General features: G+C 38.9%; 1 protein-coding gene across 1 annotated transcript in view; it reads right to left on the bottom strand.

Annotated features, from left to right (window-relative positions):
- Positions 1 to 18,638, bottom strand: part of wdr27 (WD repeat domain 27) — a 40,718-nt gene extending 22,080 nt beyond the window's left edge. The window contains exons 1-21 of the mRNA XM_076165388.1: positions 18,501 to 18,638; positions 18,131 to 18,272; positions 17,547 to 17,671; positions 17,237 to 17,344; positions 17,072 to 17,123; positions 16,866 to 16,936; positions 16,656 to 16,770; positions 16,405 to 16,507; positions 14,734 to 14,825; positions 14,302 to 14,366; positions 13,841 to 13,953; positions 12,861 to 12,934; positions 9,954 to 10,023; positions 9,263 to 9,331; positions 9,045 to 9,148; positions 8,730 to 8,819; positions 7,721 to 7,842; positions 6,030 to 6,163; positions 4,183 to 4,280; positions 3,071 to 3,192; positions 214 to 311 (exon numbers count right to left, since the gene is read on the bottom strand). Coding sequence (XP_076021503.1) covers positions 214 to 311; positions 3,071 to 3,192; positions 4,183 to 4,280; positions 6,030 to 6,163; positions 7,721 to 7,842; positions 8,730 to 8,819; positions 9,045 to 9,148; positions 9,263 to 9,331; positions 9,954 to 10,023; positions 12,861 to 12,934; positions 13,841 to 13,953; positions 14,302 to 14,366; positions 14,734 to 14,825; positions 16,405 to 16,507; positions 16,656 to 16,770; positions 16,866 to 16,936; positions 17,072 to 17,123; positions 17,237 to 17,344; positions 17,547 to 17,671; positions 18,131 to 18,272; positions 18,501 to 18,638 — 2,105 coding nt within the window. The remainder of the gene's footprint in view (positions 1 to 213; positions 312 to 3,070; positions 3,193 to 4,182; positions 4,281 to 6,029; positions 6,164 to 7,720; positions 7,843 to 8,729; positions 8,820 to 9,044; positions 9,149 to 9,262; positions 9,332 to 9,953; positions 10,024 to 12,860; positions 12,935 to 13,840; positions 13,954 to 14,301; positions 14,367 to 14,733; positions 14,826 to 16,404; positions 16,508 to 16,655; positions 16,771 to 16,865; positions 16,937 to 17,071; positions 17,124 to 17,236; positions 17,345 to 17,546; positions 17,672 to 18,130; positions 18,273 to 18,500) is intronic.
- Positions 18,639 to 20,007: the final 1,369 nt, after the last annotated feature.

Below are 20,007 nucleotides of genomic sequence, written 5' to 3' on the forward strand. Positions count from 1 at the left end.
ATGTGAAACATGTGACCTAACAAGTAAATGTATAGACACATTGATTGTTTCAGCTAACAAGTATTCACTGTGGGGGCAGTCAAGATGATTTAAGAAATAACAACTCATCTGTCTGTAAGTCTCTGCACATTTTCCTCCTAAATTTCAACATGGATGTCCAAATAATCTGACTTATCCAAGAGAAAAGTATTAAACAGCAATATCAGAACCAACCTCTGTGTACGGAGGTCCCAAATCTTTACACCGTCCGTAATTGCACTGGTGAGGAAGAGGTTGTATGATTCTGGTGGTTGTGTGGTGAACATGGAGCCCTGAGAAATACACAAAAATGCCTAGTCAGCGCACGCTTGAATGAAACAGCTTGGAAATTAGCTTCTGATATTATCCAGCGCAGGAAATTTCCATTACTGCAAATCCCTTATTGGCAGACATTTTTCTTATGATTATTTTATGTAGAATAATTACTGTCAGTAAGCAGAAGGTGAAAATGAAAAGGCTGGAAAAGTCTTCTACTGGACTAAAAACCTTTCTCTAATTAAGTTTGAAACCATTTTCCATTTTTTAAATCTGTCAAACTGAGACATTCAGCTAAAAATATACTTCTATACGCGGTATATTTGTATATCTATACATGAATTCCACATATGACTTTAACACCAAATTATCATTTGACGCAGAGGAGTGTGCGTGTGTGGGAACAGAGGTAGGGGTGTTTTGTGTTTAGATTTCCATTAAGAGTGTGAGAAAGGGAGTCTGAGAGGGCATTTCCAGTTTCATTTTCCGAGAACTCCTCTGCTCTGATGAGTTCCAGGTGAATTTTTCAGAGGAGACGATGGAAAGTTGAAGTGGGAAAAGCTGCTTCACATACTGCAGCTCCTGATGTTTGGTCTGCCTCGGGATGAGAACGTGAGGGGAGGGAAGAGTGATGTTATGTGTGTAGTCTCCCGGCAGGGGCAATCCCTATGATCCTCAGGTATTAACCCTCCAGCACCCAAGCCCCTGAGGCGCCAAGGCAGAAGACCCCACATTGACGCAACAGTCAAGCTGAGTCAACAGACTGCAGACAGTCCACAGCATAGGGCAAACAATAGTTGTTGTGATAATGAACAGGCCCATGGGGTGAGGGTTTATAGTCAGCTGTATGCAAGAGTGCACTGTAGTTACAAGAACACCACTTTGTTAATAGATTTAATCCATGCCACTAGCTGCCGTGTACCTAGCTAATCCAGTCTGGCTAGGGTATCAAGCATGCGCAGGTCAGTATGCAGAAGTCTGTAAAATCAATAACGCAGGGTACTGGGGACGAACCTCTCTCTAATACAGATTCACACATTGTCCTGTATTCAACAGTTATACAAGTGTTCATAAAATGTTGTGAAAATTCTGCCAGATTAGACAGAAACCCATGACTACATAGCAGCAATGTCTTTGTAATATGAAAGATTCATGTAATAACTACATGCTATACATCAACCTAGCCCTGTGCAGTTAATTGAACACGCATTGATTAATTGTCGATTTTCTTTGGAATGATACAATATCAGTGATGTATCACTTCCCTCTTAGGACTAGCTTTTCTCGTCGAAGCTGTCTGCATGTTAGACACTAGCAAATTGGGCCCACATTGGAACAGTACAGCAATGTGGGAGTAAAGCCACATAAACCCAAACGCATCATGGAATAGGATTTCTCCAAGGACCTCATCCAGTATGGAATCTCCTTTTGCCGTCTCCCATGGCCTGCTTAATCCTGAAGCACGGTGGAATTCAAACACTCAAGATGAATGATACTGCTGATGGTGGGTCCCGTCTGTCGCTCATGGAAACACTTGAATCCATTTTTCTCACTGTGACCTTGTTCATTCACACCACAAAGACTTTCATTCCCTGGAAGATGATTGGTGCCTTATGTAACCCTCGCACCACTTATGGATCCCTTATGTAACACTGTTACATCTGCCAAATAGCCGACCCTATAAGAGTAAGATGGAAGAAGGAGCTCACGCTACCATTTGATGCCAAGTCAGGCTTCACAATACAGATCAGGTCTTAACTCTCAACAGTCAATCTTCCTGTAGAGTGTCTGTCTATTCACAATCAATGGTTATGGAGTAGCACGGGTCTTCGGCAGTCTACAAGTTTCACAATGCGTGACAATATCCATGAAGGAAGATGCAAGCAATCGAGATGACCACATGTCAAACCATGGCAGCCTCAGCATTGGTTGAGACTTTAGATGTACATTTTTTCACGAATTTCACGAAATCCCCCCAACTGTGTTTAAAATGCCCTCAAATTTTGGTAAGTTGGGGGCAACAATCAAAACAGATTAATTTATGTTTGTCTTATTTGCTTGAACAGAGTAGTACTGTAAATGTTGTTCACTATAACAATAAAGATCTCTTGAAATGGCAAATGAGAGACAAACATAACGTGTATCTGCGAGCCAGAATATCAAAACGGTGAGCTCAAAGCAGCTAAAAGCAGGTACAAAAAGCGCAATGGGTAGATGACCAATGTGCATGATTGAAGGGCAAACCATCGAGGAAGCAAGTGGAAGAAAAACTATTACAATTGAACTAACTGGAATTTCAAGCATCACACTCACTAGACAGCTGCCTTGATGACATAAGGAAGAACTTAAACTGAGATTCTGAAATCAAAACAGAAGTGTCATTTTCAATTTCAGTTGATTAGTTTTTCTTACCACTCAGTTGTCATAGCGAGGGAAAAAGTTCCTCCATCTCCTCCAGTTTTCCTAAAATTGCTTGTTAATACTGCTCCGTTAAGCTATGGAACACTGCTATCTACAGCTATTTCTCCAATGTGAAATCGTTTCCAATGACCACCGTGACGAGTATGTGATTGTGCGCCTCAGTAAGAAAGTGCCAATAGGCTCTGACCTCAAAATGAGAAATGATCTAAACAGGGAATAATCAAATACTGTTCATGTAGTTTTTGTTACCTCGGAAGAGTCTAATGCTTGGAGACCACATCATGTCAATACTGATGTCATACTGTAACCAAACAGTCAAACACTGTATAATGCAAGATGGCTAGTTGAGGTTTACCTTGTTCTGTGTGACGCAGTGGATGGCTCTGCTGTGGGCATCTGGCAGCTCTAAAGCAACAACACCCTTGTTCATGTCGTAAACTTGAATGGATCGATCAGCACCACACACCAGAACAATGTCTGAGACAGCTGTTAAGAGATGTTATGACAGTCAAGTACACCAGCCCCTGTGTCATTTATTGCGTAGAAACTACAGTCTAGTTCTACTGTGGCCAAAAGCTAAATATACAGTAGTACGTGTGAGATTTGTGACCGTATCATTTGGTAAGTATCCTCGGTCAGCCCCCTGTGAGATCTATCTACAAGGGTCTGCATTCCAGGGTAAAATAACATAAATAATTGTTTGTTAAGAATGTTAACTCCTCCTTGTTCTCCTCCTTCCCCTTGGGCAAGTAAGAGACTTGACTCCATAGACAGCTGAATGCTTCATTATTTCATCCTTGCTTGCTCTTTTCATTGAAAAACTCCAATACAAAGCTTTTAAACAGCAGAATCATCTGCAAGTTTACAGGATCATAATCTCATATATTGTAAGCAGGCTGTATAGGAGAAGCCCAGGATCAAACCAGGAACCTTCCCATCCCTGGAGTACCCCTCTACCACCCTGAGCCAGGCCGCACCATGAAAACAAATCCTCAATTTGCATAAAAGATCCAAGAGACCTCATAAGTAATGGACAAAAATAAAAAATGTAATATTAGTTAAGTAATGGTTGTAATTTTATTTATTTCCCCCTTAAGTAGTTGAGGGGGAAGCCAAGTTAGTCAAGTACAATTTGTCCTAATCTCATCTCACGAAAGCATCTCAGTCACCCAATCACAGCTCACTTCAATGGATTTATTAGAAAATAATTGCATTGTAAACCTCAAACAAGAGGATGGAACGCAGACATTCCTGAAAAATTAACAGGCAAAATTAGCTGTAGAAGCCCTGAAGCAAAGTATCAAGGCTTTATTAAGCACAGACATGCTGTGGTTAATATTATTAGTAAGTGGCTCTACCCGGTGCTCCACGTGGGACTACTGACAGCTGGCAACTGGTAGCTCTAACAACTACAACTGTCAAGCACAACATTTCCTGTTAGGCAAACAATGATGGCAAAAAGGATACACGAGAAGAAATCATTGATTGCAGACAAGGCAGTTATGTCTGTTTCAGATGGTGTTGTAAAGCGTCTTGCCAACTTGACAGCACTTCTTTGCTGATACCTAAAAGTAAAAGAAACAGAAATAAAAGCAAGAATACGAATGGATCAATGTGGTTTTGTGACTTGTAAGTCCTCTAAGACTATACAGAGCAATGTATAGAATTAATTCAACAAAAGCTGCAATCATGTTGGAACTGAAGAGAGGCAATGAGCTCTGCTAAAAGAAGGTTTGGGAAGGAGGTCTGTCACTTCCTTGGCTTCCAGAATAGACCTTGACAGCTTACAGAACACAGTGAAGCAGAATGGATGTTAAGGAGCTTCAGCAGTGTTCTTGTGGTAGCAGCTAAATAAAACCAGCCCTCAAATCAGTAATAAAGCTCACTTAAGTAACAGAGCCTGCATAGTCAATATATCGGTTCTTTGATCTACAATGTATTACCCATGATACATGTTGAGTAACCTTGTGGCAAAAATGTATCTGTCCAACGTGACAACCACAGCAAGCTTCCAAGGACATTAGATTTAGATTGATTAGATTTAGTATCTTCAATAATCAGTGTCAGGCATGTATAAGAGTAAACAGACTTTATCACTTTATATTGATCATATCTCTGTAGACTTTGGATCCACTTTCTAGATCAGGACTCAATTGCTGTATTTCTATTTTCCTGTAATGCTAAATCTTTATTTTTCTCGTTTCGATTTATTTGCTTCTACACCTTGGCCTTTCAAGTAGAGAGGATCTCTCTTGGACCTGTCTCTCCTGAGGTTTCATTTTTTCTTTTATGATAAGTGTTGTGAATTTTCCTTGTCTTCTGAGGAGAACTTGGACTAGATTGTGAACTGTTAACGTGTAGGCATGTAAAAGCCTTGCACACATCATTTGTGATAATAGTTTACAAAACCTCACTTGATTATAAAACGAATATCAATATGGACAATAAACTTTATAATCAATTGGCCTTCTGCACAGTTTTTGAAAAAGCAAAAGAAAATCTTGAAAACATTCATTGCAAATCTGTTTTTACTTCTGACTACTGATTCTCTAGATATACACTATCGTTGGTCAAAAAAAGAATTTCTAAATTTCTGCTTTAAAGCAGCAGTCCCACACTGCAGACAAAATTTGAACAACTTCCTCCACCCCCTTCCTACCTGCTGAACCTCAGTCCTGCTTCCACGACTTTGGAAAAGGTGTTTTAAAAGTTACATACTGTTGCTTAGGGGTAAGGGGATTTTAGTTTAATTTGACTTTCCAGCTCTTAACTATTTTGTCTGCAAACATAAGACTCAATTTGACACCAATTCTAGAATTTGGGGTTCTTATGTATGTGTATTGTGGGTGAAAAAGGTTTTTTAATATATTTTATATTAGGATTATAGATCAGAAAATGTTCTGCACAACCAAAACAAAACTAATAGCCAACACATCCAGGTGCATCTCAATAAATTAGAATATCGTAGTCTTCCCCATGATTGTGTCGCCTACTGAACCAGACAGTCTGCTTCAGGCTGAGACAATGTGAAGGCTCAGGAAACTTAATGACCTGATTAGAGTGTGACATGGTGAGATTCTTTCTGAGATACTGAATTTGGGGTTTTCATGAGCTGTAAGCCATTATCATCAAAATTAAAATTAGAATATTTCACTTTGTGTTTAATGAATCTACAATATTTCACTTTCTGAATTGAATTACTGAAATAAATTCACTTCGCCACGATATTCTAATTTATCGAGCTGCACCTCTATAACACCAAGGGTACATACTGCATAACACTGTCAATGTTATTTATAATCACCTATCATTACCTTTTGATGTCTTCATGTGTGTTATCCACATTATACAGGTACAAGTGCAGAGAGTGTCCAGATGCCAGGAGCAAAAATTTGTCGAGGTAATAAAACTGAGCACCACTCATGCGTTTCGTTAACATGTTGTTTCTCTAAAAGACCAAAGACAACAAAAAAACAATCAGACATTCATTATGCTTTCATTAGATATATATTACAAATGAAATATAACCTTGCAGACCAATTTGACTATTCTTTCTAATACAAATTCTGGGATACAACAACACTGTGTTCATGTAGGTGATAAAGTAACCATGAAACATCAAAATTCAAGTACTATACTAGTGTACTCCATTGACTCGGAGTGATTTCAGCCAAGTCACAGCTTAATTCTCAAAGCAATGTACACAAGTAAAATGACACATTTAGAGATTCCTTGTTTGCTGGCAAAAATGAATACTTTGCCATGCCAAATGTAAGGAGATAACCTATATATTGTTTGTTTCATCCAATACCTGTGTATCAACCTGAAACAAAAACTTTGCTCAATGGAATTGATGGTAGAACTGTGCACATTTTCAGTTTTTTCCAAATTCACATCCCTTATTCCCTACGCTCCCTTTTGCCTCGTTCACTTTGTAAGGCATAAATACTGGAGTCAAGCAAGGTTATTTCTTCATTCCATGTGATAAAGGTCCTTAAAACAACAACAGAAGAAGGGAGGAATAAAGCATGGTTCTCCCAATCTCCTAAGTGGCATGATTAGAGTCTCCAAGACCAAAAACACAAGGCTGTTTTATGTCATTGGATACTTACTTTGACCAGGTTTTGACTTGCATAACAACATCATAAACTACCAACTTATCTGATATATGAAGCCAAAAACAGACAAACCAGAAAAAAATATCCTCTGATCAGTAAAGTGACTTAAATCTAGATAATATTATAACTGTGCAAAGCTATTTGTAATTCTAGTTAGCCCCTACAAAGCTGTGGCTTGTTGCCAGGTTGTTGCACCAGAAGTAGTCAAAGGCAGCAGTTCAAGCCAAGGTCAGCATCACTGAGCGCAGCAATGTACGGGTGGTTAGCACAAGATAACAGGAGACCCCAGAATTGAGGACACTCGGTTGTTTTCACTTGGCGTTCCGTAGTCAACACACTTAACTGTCCCACTAACTGTGACATCCAATAAAAATGTAAGGGTCTGCACATGATCAGGGTTAAGGAGGTTTTGATCTCAGCAGATGCTGTGAATCTACAAAACCCTGTCTTAGGGCCAAGAAATACACCATTTCATCAAACCATTTAATTTGGCTTTCTTGGTTTCAATTCAATGGGGCTATTGGTATTAGCAAAGGAAAAAGTGAATTGAACACATTTTATATCAATGACGGCATCAATAATATCCTTAAAGGTTAAGGAGTGATACACAGTCTATAATTAATCATAGCTCTCATAGAAGAAGAACGTTTTAGACAGGACATTTTTGCAAAGTGATGTCATTGTGGCTGGTTCACAGTTCTGCAAACAGCTTAGGTCAGAATTACAGGAGAAAGTCATGGTTAGATTAAACCATGATTTTGGGGATATAGTAGTGATGGTTTAGATTAGTGTTACGTGATAGAAGAGAGAGGATGAACTAAAGAAGAAGGATATGTGTCTGAGTGTGTGTCTGTGTGTGTGTGCTATGAAATGCATGGGACATTTACCATGATAATGGCAGGTTCTGGGCTGCCAATGGTCCATAGGCGGAGAGTCCGGTCCTCTGATGCACTCAGCCACAGCTGTCTGTTGTGGCTCCAGCTCACAGTGCTCACTGACTTGTCATGGCCTGCATACACACAGAAAATGGTTCAGGATTAACAGAGTAGAATGAATAACAGAAGATAATGGTGACCTCCTCGTCACCTTAACTCTTGTCCTATTATCTCTGCTGCCCCCTTGTGTAGACTGTGTTCCTGCAACACTAAACTCTGAAACGCAGAATGGTTGTTAATATGATACTAATTCAATGTAGATCTTCAATAGAGTAGAGGAGGCATTATAGATTTCAAAAACTAAATAAATTCAAAGTTAGCTGGTCTAAAGAAGCATCATCTCTGTTTTCTCTCAGCACCCAATCCCATACTTACTCATAAAAACAAATGTGTACCTGGCATATAGTCAAATTCATGCTTTGGAATGTAACCAAAGCACGCTTCTCTCGTAAAAGAAAAACACTTTATCTACTATTTTGACAGTGATAGCTAAGTTAGTGAAGATTTGGGATTTTCGTGAAGTCTTTCATGTGAAGCCATGGACGAGTTTCCAAATTTAAAATAGGACTGGTTGGGGCTTGTCTTTTGAATTCTGAGTCAGTCCTGTACTTCACCTCAAATCATGACTAAAAAAATGGATAAACGGAATACAAAGAAAACAACACAGAATAAACCAAAATTCACCTTGTGAGTCTCATTTTTCTACAGATAAGAGACAATGCTATACTGTAATATAATAATGATATAATATACTGACATAATAATATAAACACAGTGGATTTGTCCTCCATTTAAATGACTGAAATTAAATTTAAATCTCAAAATTATGAAGGGTTATTGTTGTGATGTCAAATGAACAAATGAAAGTGCCAGTGCCAGTTCTGCCATATCTCACTAAATTACTTTACAGAAAGCTAATGTGGGCTTTTAAAGTAGGAATACTAATGTCCACTTCATGTACCTGTGTAGGCAGTGGGATTGCCAGTAAGGGATGACCTGTACATTAACACAGAATTGTCTCCAAGACCACACAGGATTTGCTTTCCATCACCTGGGAATGACAAGAAAAAAATTATTAAGTTACAATTGAATTTCAAGTACTTTCAAGTAAAAGCCAATTCATTTTGACTTGAAATTCCGCCTATTAAACAAGTTCAACAGTCCATAAATATTTATTGTTAATTATTACAGAGAATAATTTCAATTGCATCATTACATTGTGTTTTGCATAGAATGATCAATATAACTTCACTTAGCTGCGTCAAAGCTGTCTCACCTGAATACTGAAGGCAATAGATTGGTTTCTTAGCAATGCTCAGGTCAATGTGAGGAACAGTTGGTGCTACACTCTCTGATGGATAATCTCTAAGGAGGAGGCCTCTAAATGATTAAAAAAAAAGAAAGGAGAAATAATGTTGAACTTCTGTAAAGACAGGTCAAAAACGTATGAATATTATCAACACATTCTAAATGTTGGACAGATGAAGTGCGTACATATTTTTGTTAGCCTTCGTAGAGGATGGAGTCTTCTGAACATTCGTTTTTGGTGAAAAAAGAACCGTTCTGAAAAGTGAGAAATGATATTAGTCTGCAAAAGTGTTTGAATTTCTTCTGGTGATTGAGAGGACTGCCTCTTTGTCACTGTTTGGATAGGAACACTCTGAAAGCTGAGACAGGACATGGGGAGCTGGGGAGGACTGGTACATGTCACAAGTAACAACAATAATAAAAATATACAGTATACTGCACTGAATGTTACCATGTTTAAGTGTGTGGATTATTCAAAAGACAATTAACACAATTCTAGAGTAATTTAATTAAGCTGATTCATTGAACCTGATTCCATATCTTATTTTCTGAAAACCCTAAAAGGTGGTGAGTTGGATCAGACTGCAGGGTAAGCCACTCAACTGTTCAAAGCCTTAAGTTACTAATAAGGAGGAGACCTCAACATAGACTGCCAGCAAACTGAAAAGAGCAGATCGCTTAGCTACGCCTGACAGTACCGGAGGACGACCCAGAGGAAGTTGGGGGACATTTCTTGAGAAAGAATGTCCACTCTCCCAATGATGAGTTCGGTTACTCCTCTCACTCCAGTAATACTTTAAAGTTGAAGTTGAAGTAACCTTATCATACACCATGCTGCCATTTAAATTAATGTTAGGTATACATTTCATCAACATACCTTGGAGAATTGGAGTATCCAGATGATTTCACCTTTGAGTGGAAAACCAGGGACTGATCTTTCATACCTCCTTTTTCAAAAAACAAGATATTCAATAAGACCGTTTCAATGCGTGAGGGCTGTATAAGTAAAAATGTCCTGCGTGCACCCAATACGGATAGTAAGATCATTCTCTAAAACACAGAAGACAATAAAAACCACTGTTAGGAAATGAGCTAATGGTCCCCAGATTCATATCCATTATTTTGCATCATTGGATTGAACTAGTTGTACTGTAATAGATACAATTAATGGGTCATTATGTGTTGTAAGCCTATGAGCCAAAATTTTCGGAAGGATTCATTCTGCTCCCTGTTTACTGTCAGCATCTTTACTAATCTAAAGTGAGCTCACTTTTTCCTCATCCATCAAAATGTGTGCAGCTTTCCAAAATCACTTCTTGTGTCAAATGCAGGCAAAGCACAAAAAAACCTAGGACTCAAGTTGCATCAGAAAAATATAACTACCCTTCAACTCCAGTTTGGCTATTCAGTGCACAATGGTATTGTTGTTGTGACAAGTCAATTATGAGGAATCACTCATTACACAATCACTGCGGTTAAAAGGTTCCCCACCTTTACCAAAATCTTCCAGACATTAATGCAACAACAATAAACAGGTTTGATGACTCTGCATTCCACTGGCTGTACCACTCTATGGTTCACACAATTTGTCAGACACGGGGCAGAGTTGTCAAAAAGCAAGGCTGTGGTAGGGAAGAGATAATTATCAATTACTTTACAGAAATCTCAGTGACAGTACAGAATTAAAGGATTGGCAAAATATCTAGAGGTGCTATGAATGCACTCAACGAGTAATATAAAAATAACAACAACATTACTACACACAGAGTTTTAGTGAGTACACAACAATTAAAATAATGGTGTAACTAAACAGAACCCCATCTAGTCAAGCTGTTCCAAGTCTTTGTACGTTCTAAGTACCCAATTTGTCTTATGTTCATTCCAAACAAACTGCTGTGTTACGTCCATAAAAGTTACAGCATAGTTTCCGGTCCTGTGAAAAACTTTCAGGGCACCGGTTGTTTATAGGAGGAAATGCTTTAATGGATTTTGCTCCGAAAACTTATTGCATAGTTTTTATATACCATCAATCATCAGAAACACTGAGGAGATATTTATTTAATGGTTTCAAGTCCGTACCTGTAGGGGTTACAGACAAATGGCTGTTCATGGGGAAAGTATGTCAGTACACGTCTGCTAAAGTGAGGTTGGCAAAAGAAATAATGTTAGAACTGAGATAATTTGAAACATTGTATACATCACTGTTGTGGTTTCCCGCAATTGTAAGCAGTAACAATGATTCATTTACAGAACCTCAGGCAAGGCCCCCGAACAGGCCCTGGAGTTTATTCTTCATCAACCACTAATTCTTGTTCTTAGTCAAGACAGCAGGGGGATAGGTTCAGCTCAGACGTCCCCCTGAGCGAGCTGCTAAATGTGGTCCAACAAAAAGACTAACTAATTCAAGCTTTCTAAAAAATTACAAGCTCAAAGATTTTATTGTGACTGAGAGCAAAAGTGTGGAGGTTTCAGAGTCAGGGTAACTGATGACCGGAGAGGATTATGGGTTTAGCAGCAATAGAAATCATGCAGTAACTGAAGAATATGCTACCTAAGTGGAATATGTGCATAGGGAATTGGGGGTAAATGTACAGAATTAAGTACTGCATGTATCATAGATGTACAATTGGCTCTTTGCATGTACTGTATACGCTCTGTATTGTATTTTCTGTCAGGCAATGACTAATGGAAAAATGTGCACTCATACACATGCAACACTTTCCTCTTTTATTCAGTCGGGAGTACTCAAAGCCTCACAGTCCCAGTTCCTCACAGTGCAAAGGCAGATTTCTTTTCTCATACTCACTATGCCCAAACCAGCAAAGGAAATGAAAAGAAACACAAGGCTGACGACCAAAATGACACTTAATGCTCTGATGTCTTCAAGCTGTTACTCGTATTGTGGATGAGCTCTATAGCATAAGTGTCTGTCTCACTGTTCAAAATGTTAACACTATCAACATTGATCATTTCTTAATCGCAGTTTTATGATATTATGATTATGGAAACGGGATTTTCATTTAAAATGAGGGCTGCACCCGATGACATCTGGCTTCAAATGATGGCAACCAATCAATTTCCTCTCCAAAACGCTCCAATCTTAGTTAATTTTATGATTATGTTACACGGGGGAAGAATGACATGACGACAGACAGAAAAAAACACTGACCGAGCCAGCAAGGATAAAGAGGAATATTTTCCTGTCCTTTCACTCAGTGTCTTACACGAGTCTGAAAGTGTTTGCGGTTTCAAGTCTGACATTGCAGCCATGCAACACCCCCCGACTCCCCCCCTGAACATCCCCTACACGGTCTGGCAGCATTAACTCCCATCACTCCAGCTGTGGGGAGTCCGGCTCTTTACTGCTGCCTTTCTCAGCACAAAGAGCAACATGTAAACCACAGTATAGCTGCAATTTCCAGCAGAATGTAAAAGAGCTGCCAGAACCTAATGATACACCAACGAACCACAAACAGCCTCATCTTACCTAAAGATCCACTGGTGCAAAAAGCAACCCATACGCCATATTAAGCTAATTAGTTAGAGAATGTCGATCTAATGATCTTGTACTGTTGTATAATGTGAAAAACAGCTAATTAGGATTGAGGGAGAACATTTTATGAATGCCACATCAGCACCCCACCATGAAAAGGAAAGAATCATCTATCAATCCTCTATATCTACATATAAGGTCCTCTGTAGCTTCAGTAATCGCAGTGCATCCATTTTTATATTATAAGTGAGCTGTGAGTGTTCAGACGGTGAAGGGGATGCTGACCTTTGCCTTTCTTTTTCGGATGGTTAGGCTCCTTCTTTTTAAACGCGGCATTCAGAGGAGAGTTGAGCAGTCGAGGAGAACTGAAAAGAAGGGAGGGGTGAAGTGGGGAAAGAGTTACTGGAAATGAAGAACGCAGCATTTTCCACAGTTATGGATTATTAGTCCCTCTAATTCTCAGCAGCATACTTCTGTTGACTCATGAAGCCCCAGATGGTAAAAATGCTTATAAGTCTTAAGTTTTTACAGAAATTCAGAGTAATGCACAAGGATAACTGTAACAGAGGATAAACCCAAATATCCTTAAAGCAAGAAAAGATAATCAGTGTGTTTTTTGGACTTTGACAGAATTATGCATCAACTCATAAAATGCAGAATTATTAAAGTAGAAATATAAATAGAGATACAGGTGGTAAAAGAAAATTCCACTAAACTGAATTCCCAATAAGGAATGTCCCTCTAATATGCAGGTTTTAGGAATAAATGAAGAACAGGGGAAATGGGAAATTAATGAGTAAGATTTAATGGATTGTGGAAGAAATTTCCTGGAACCACTACTGACAGAATAACCAAAGTCATCAGGGTTTAAAAGCTCAGACATGTAATAAATGCCCATAAAGTCATAGTCATTTACTGTCAACAGAGCAGTTCATGTTGTACACAGGTATGAAGTCCTGGCCACAGAGACGCTTTTCATTTATGACCTGGAATAGATTGCTGACAGAAAATTGAATATTGCATTGGAATGAACCGCAGTAAGAATTTCTTAATGGAGAAACATCTGCAATAAAAACTGCAGACTTCTTATTTTATTGTTCCGTTGTGACAAACTCTACCTCAACAAGACATTCTAGAAAATGTGACAAGACACCGACTTCCTCCTTTCCTCTAGGCTTTGATTTTCAGCTATGATTTCCGACGTACAAGCTAGAAAGCAAGAGAAGGCAGAATTCTACCCAATGTCACAAAATATTTAACTTCTGAGTTACCTTGGGAACACAGACAATCCTTCCTGTACAGCAACAGTCCTGCTGAGGTCACACAGATTCACCTCCAACAGGACCACACATGAAGTAAACATAGAGGTCACTAAAAACACCATCTGTGAGAAAGGGAAGGAACGACTGGATGAGTGTATAGAAATATATATCTAAGATAATTGCACAAGACAAGGGGAATAAAATCAAAAGAAATAATTGGGTATAGCACAAACCAGGGAAGTCAAAGGGTCAAAGGGTGCTTTTGAGGAGCATAATAGTGTCACCAATTGCCGGGATACAGTATGGGGAGATAAAATGAACCAGACAAGCATGAGATAAATAGAATGGGAATATTCGCAAGCTCCCACTACATCCTTATGTCATTTCATTGCACAAAGTGCCCAGGAAAAAGAGAAGTTTGAGTGACATCTCATTCTGCTTTATCTACGACACGTTAAGATTATACTCACACAGTTCTCCCACGATGGAGAGATGGAGCATGACTCAGCCATTGCCAAGCTCAAATCGGGGTAATCTAGAGGAATAGGCGACATCCATTCGTGATTTACACAGGATCCAATTTCTGCTGGCATTTCGATGTTATATCAGATAAACATTTTCATAATTTGTAGAATCACTTGTAAAATCCAGCAGGCCTGCAGATATACCGAGACATCTGGAAGAACACCATAGTTAGGCTTTGGTGTCTGTACTGTGGCACACAATTATTACATGCAAGTCAACCAAAATAAGGTTTTGTGAGTGCTACTGTTTTTGTCGGATGTCAGGCAACGCTTTACGAGAACTTTATTTAAAATCAAGAAAGATGCTTTAATGCTGATGGCTGAATAACGGTGTACTGGTTGTGCAAAAACAACAGCAGCACTAGCCACATACTATACCTTTGAAATATATTGCAGTTAGGAGTTCAGAGGTAGCGAGGTCAACCAGGTACAGACCATTAGTGCTTCCGATGCAGAGCCAACTGTTGTCCCTACAGGGATCGCAAAGAACGATATGGATGACTGCGTTAGAGGTTCTCCCTTAAAAGGAATGTCATTTCAAAACATTTCATAGAAAAACAAGGTAACCACACACTAAAGAAAAACATACTGATGTGATGGAACAGCAAGGCGTGCACACCATAGGACTGAGGTTTATATTCACGTCTACATTTTCCATTGGCTTCATGTAGTCTAAACCATGAACACCCAGGAAGATGGAAACTACTGCCACATAGAAAAGAGAGGCTGGAGAGGAGGCTGAGTCTGATGGATGCTTGGTGATTAGCCACTTCCTGCTACATGCTGAGGCTGTACTGTGGAGTCTTAGTTTTTGCATTCATTTAAGTTGTGGTTTTACAGTTTAGTGCATCATTATTTTAAAGCTGAGCATGTTGTTCTGTACCGCATGTTGTAGACAATTACAAACATTGCTGATGGATCTATTTAGGAGAATGAATGGTGGCTACACTGTGACACATGACAGAGGGCCAAACTAAATCAGATGGCATATCCAATTATAATTGCTAATTAAGATTGAATGGACAAAGTAGTTTATAAAGTATGTTTTAGAAAACCATTTCAACTATAATATTTTTTTTCAAATCATAGCATTAATTGCTCTCAACATGTTAATGGTTTCCCATGGAATCGTAAATGCATTTCAAAATGATTGTGAGGGCATTTGGGTTGTTGTGGTGGTAAATAAAGAGCATTTCACTTTCCGTTTGAACATTTATGGAGAGAACAATAAGGGTACAAAATATTCTTCCGAAAATTTAACTGTAATTGTACGGCAACTTTGTACGGGTCTGCTTTGTTGACATCACCACTGTTTTGATAGCCTGAAACAGTTTGTGCTGGCCTGTCGGGTTTCCTGTGGTTGTGGACATGTAAACCAATTAAACCATAAAAGTTTGATTTGAAGCTTCGGAGTGTCTCCAGACCATTGTGACTATGACATAATTATGGATCTTTGTATTGCTTCTGTTGTATTTTCTTGGGTCAGATTTATTTGTTTCCATCCATCTTTCTATTTTCTAGGACTGCTAATTCATAGACACAATGTTCCTGGATGAAAGATGTAGAAGAGATGTATCCCCCTGCTGCTAAAGTAGTTTATTACCAACCCAAGTAATATCCTCCAGTTAATCTTCCAGCTTCCCCCCCTTAAATGGAAGGTGAATCAGCTGGCTGCTTCAATTTCATCAGTGTTCTAAGTTGGAAGTCTGTTTTATATTTAATATTCCAAGGTGATGTCGTTCCCGCACCAGGCAACAAAGACTTTTCTTTTCTCTACAGGTTCTCCAAACTCCCACAACAGTCAACCATGCACATCTGCAATAACCACAGCTCTGAAATTCCATTCAGTCTTTCTCAAATCAGAAGTGTCTGGTGGTAAACAGGCCAAAAACACAACATATATCCAAAGATGTGTTGATTCTTTTGATTGCCACATAGACAACAAAATGATTCTCACATGTGATTTGAGTTGGAAATTGCATTTTCATCATAAATCTTTTCAAGCTGTTGTAACTACAGGGCTGTATATAAATGGACTTATAAACTTACTTTTTCTGCTCATCACTGGTGCCACTAAATGGGCTACACAAAGCCATTTTTAGGACCAGCTTTGAAGTCTCCACTGTGTCTGAAGCCGGCTGTTCCTCAGCTCCTAGAAGAGAATATCTGTGAAATTGACTTTCAATAGACTTGTTGAGGATCCTGGAAAAAACCTGTATGACTCAAAACATTTTTCAAAAATCTAATTAATCTACAACGGCTGCACTAAATCCTTTCAACCATAGTCATTATAAAACTACCTGCTTGTTGTCCCTCAGTCTCCTGGTGTCTCTGATGTCGTTTTTCTATCTTCTGAATGTCAATTTTGGTCACCATGTGACATTTGTGGTCATCATGTAGCGAGAAACACCACACCTAAACCCATGTTACATAAATTGAGCAATTAAATCACTATATCTTTTGTTTGTTGGTTGGTTTATTTCGATTCCTGGCTGAGCAAAGTCACTCACCTGTCCATCAGCTGAGCCGGTGATGAGATGCCTGCTCTCCTCTGAGAAACACACACTGAGAAGTGGAGAGCCTACAAAATGACATGATCAAGCGTCAGTACATTCATACAATACTGCAGTACTTCAATTAATATTTAGTACTTAATGGCATCTCAAATGGTTGATCGTTATTGACTTATTGTATCAGAGGTATGGATACATCATACCTGAGAGAACAAAAGACTGGTAGTAAACAGATTCAGTCTTTAAATCCCAAAGCTTGGACGAGAAATAAAAGAGAAACAGAAAAAGTTATTTGGATTTCAGAAACAGCAAAAGTATTAAATATTAATACATACAAACGAGATGGTTCCTGGTTCTTGTATTGATACCTTGAATGTCCTGTCCAGTGATGTGGTGACCAGAATATCTTTATCCCATGGACAGAACTCAGCAGCTGTCAATGGTCCCAGGTGACCAGTCAAAGTGGAGATAAGTTCCTCTGTCCGTAATGTCTGGCTCAGAAAAACAACATTACTCTTGAATATAGTGATAACCCTTCACAGCAGGTACAATTGATATATATACTGTAATCCCATCATTAGTCTGAGTGATACGATGTCCTTGGATATAGCAAAATATATTTGAAATCCTATCCCACTTTTTAACTATGAAAATGTGCAGTAGCCATCTTGTTTGTACCTTTGAGCTGAGTATATAAACGTTGGCTCCAGAGCACGCAGCCACTCGCTCATCAGAAAAACAGAATGAGAGATGGACAACTTCACCCAGTAACGTCCCAATAACTGTTCCAGCTGCAATGTTACCTGCAAAAAATGGTAATCTGACATGTTATGATCCAGCCAGCAAGTGTTCTATGGTAATAACATGGATGATGTGATTAGATTAGATTAGAATATAGGGCTTTCCACATTAAATGGCTCAAATCTATATTGCAATCGTACGGTAATTAAAATGATACAAGAAAGCTTCCCTATCCAATGAAACACCTGTGTAAATGGGTGAAAGTTGTTTAGAGTGCATTTCCATGATTTTCAAATATGTCTAATATGACTGTTGTGCTCAGCTATGCTGCCGTCAATGTTGAGTTCCGCATTTTAGCTCTATGACAGCAGACTTACACTCTGTCATTGACAATAAATGAAATCAACTCCAAATTAACGTTACAAAGAACAGAAGACACAGGAAAAGAGAACACTGACTCTGACCAGGAGACTAACTACACTAAATAGCACTCTTTATTTCAGTAAAAAATATTTGCTTACCCTCCCTCATTCTCTTTTGACACACTTCAATATCCCACACAATAATATAATCAGCAGATGCAGAGCAGAGGAGGACCGGTTTGCTTCCTTTCCCAAAAGTCGTGGCACTGATGTCATTGTGGTGGCCAGTGAGCACCAGAGGCTGTAGACAAACATTCAAACACACAACAATGAAACCACTTCATCAAAAACAAATCGAAGTATGAATAACTTAAAGAGAAACTACTCTACTACCTGGTTTTGAGCAAAATCCAGCATTGTAAAATGCTTCTGTCCACATCACCTTGTGCCTTAGATGCCTAGTCGTGCTAATATGTGTGTTTAGTTTCATAAAACCTCACAAAGATTACAATAACTTGTGTGTACAAACCTTCTGCTGTTTGTCCATATGATTGTAAACCAGCAGTTGATTGCCTTGTGATGGTATGCTACAGTACGAGTGACAGCATGCTAGCTGCCGGTGGGACAGGTCTCCTTCACCCGGAAAACTTAACTTCTCTACTATCATCTTGTCTCCTGTTAGTAAACAAACCGCGACCGTGAGGGGTGCAACTACGAAAAGAGAGTAAGGGGGTTAACTATCTAATCTAAGCCTTAAATCTGTTTCTTCTCTGTCACACACATGCCTCGCTTCTGATATTGGTTTGTCGTCATGGTAATGTGTGCGCGTGCGGCTAGCCTCGCACAGAGGACAGAACAGGTGAACCGAGTAAAGCGACGCCTGTTGACCAATCACGTCATTCGAGTAATGACGTCAGCGTTGAACCAAATGTACATATGGTCAACAGGTCTCTCCGTAGTTCAAGGATACTCTCGGCGGAAGGTGCAAACGTAGCAACATTTAAAAGCGTCGTGATACCGATTAAAGCTAACTTTATTTGTAGTACACTAATGAGCTAACTGATACACGTCACCTTAAATCACGCTATTTTCAAAGCTGTATCAATCACTATTGTTTCGAAAACACTAGAATCGAAGTTGTCGGGCCCTAACTGAAGCAACACGTTGCTTAGATACGACAAACACTCAATTTCTCCCACTAGAGATCGTGTATAGCTAAGACAACTCACCACTCTTTTGGTCTGTAAATGATTACAAACGCGCTATCGATTTCTTTTATGTTGTGTTTCGCAAACGGATATTTAGACAATTACATTTTTTTTTTACTTCTTTAACACTAGAGTAACATTAAAAAGTTTGTTTCTGGTACACTATGACGAACTTCCCCATAGCAGCATCGGTACATGAAAATGGAGGCACAGTGAAATATAAATCCAGAACAATCTCTGGAGCCGAGGGTCTTCATCCTGCTGTACCTCCGCTTTCCACCACAAGATGGCAGACCTATTCAGCTATCGTGATAGGTTCAGAGGCAGACAATTTACTCAATACATTTCAACACATGTTGTATGGGGAAGTATGTTACATGTGGATTTTGATAAATGCAACGTTCACATTCCATGGTTCATGTGGTATGTTGTGTTTGTATGTTTTATTGAGTCGAAAAGAGGCTGAAAACTCAATCAAGTTATCACTAAACTGAGAAATGATAAGGTGGATTTCAGAATTCACTGCAATACAGTTATCATTGATTTTTTTTTTTAATTACAAGGACAGTTAAAACAAGGACAGGACATTTGAATGGTTATATTTGTGTAGTTTGTGTGTGACATGATTGAAATATAAAGCATTAATAGTAGTAAATGCAATAATACGGTACATAGCAATAGAATTGGTGCTACAGCAGGCATATGGTCAACAGGGCCCCAGATAAAGGCCAATGATCACTGAACACATTTCACAGTGTACCAATGCAGTACAAAGAAATAATACGCACAAGTTCTGCGTAATATTTTCCATTTGTATCCACACTGACA

This window comes from Genypterus blacodes, unplaced genomic scaffold, assembly GCF_046128005.1.
Source record: "Genypterus blacodes isolate CSIRO-AG114 ecotype Tasmania unplaced genomic scaffold, CSIRO-AGI_Gbla_v1 ptg000012l_1, whole genome shotgun sequence".
NCBI classification, from domain to species: Eukaryota; Metazoa; Chordata; class Actinopteri; order Ophidiiformes; family Ophidiidae; genus Genypterus; species Genypterus blacodes.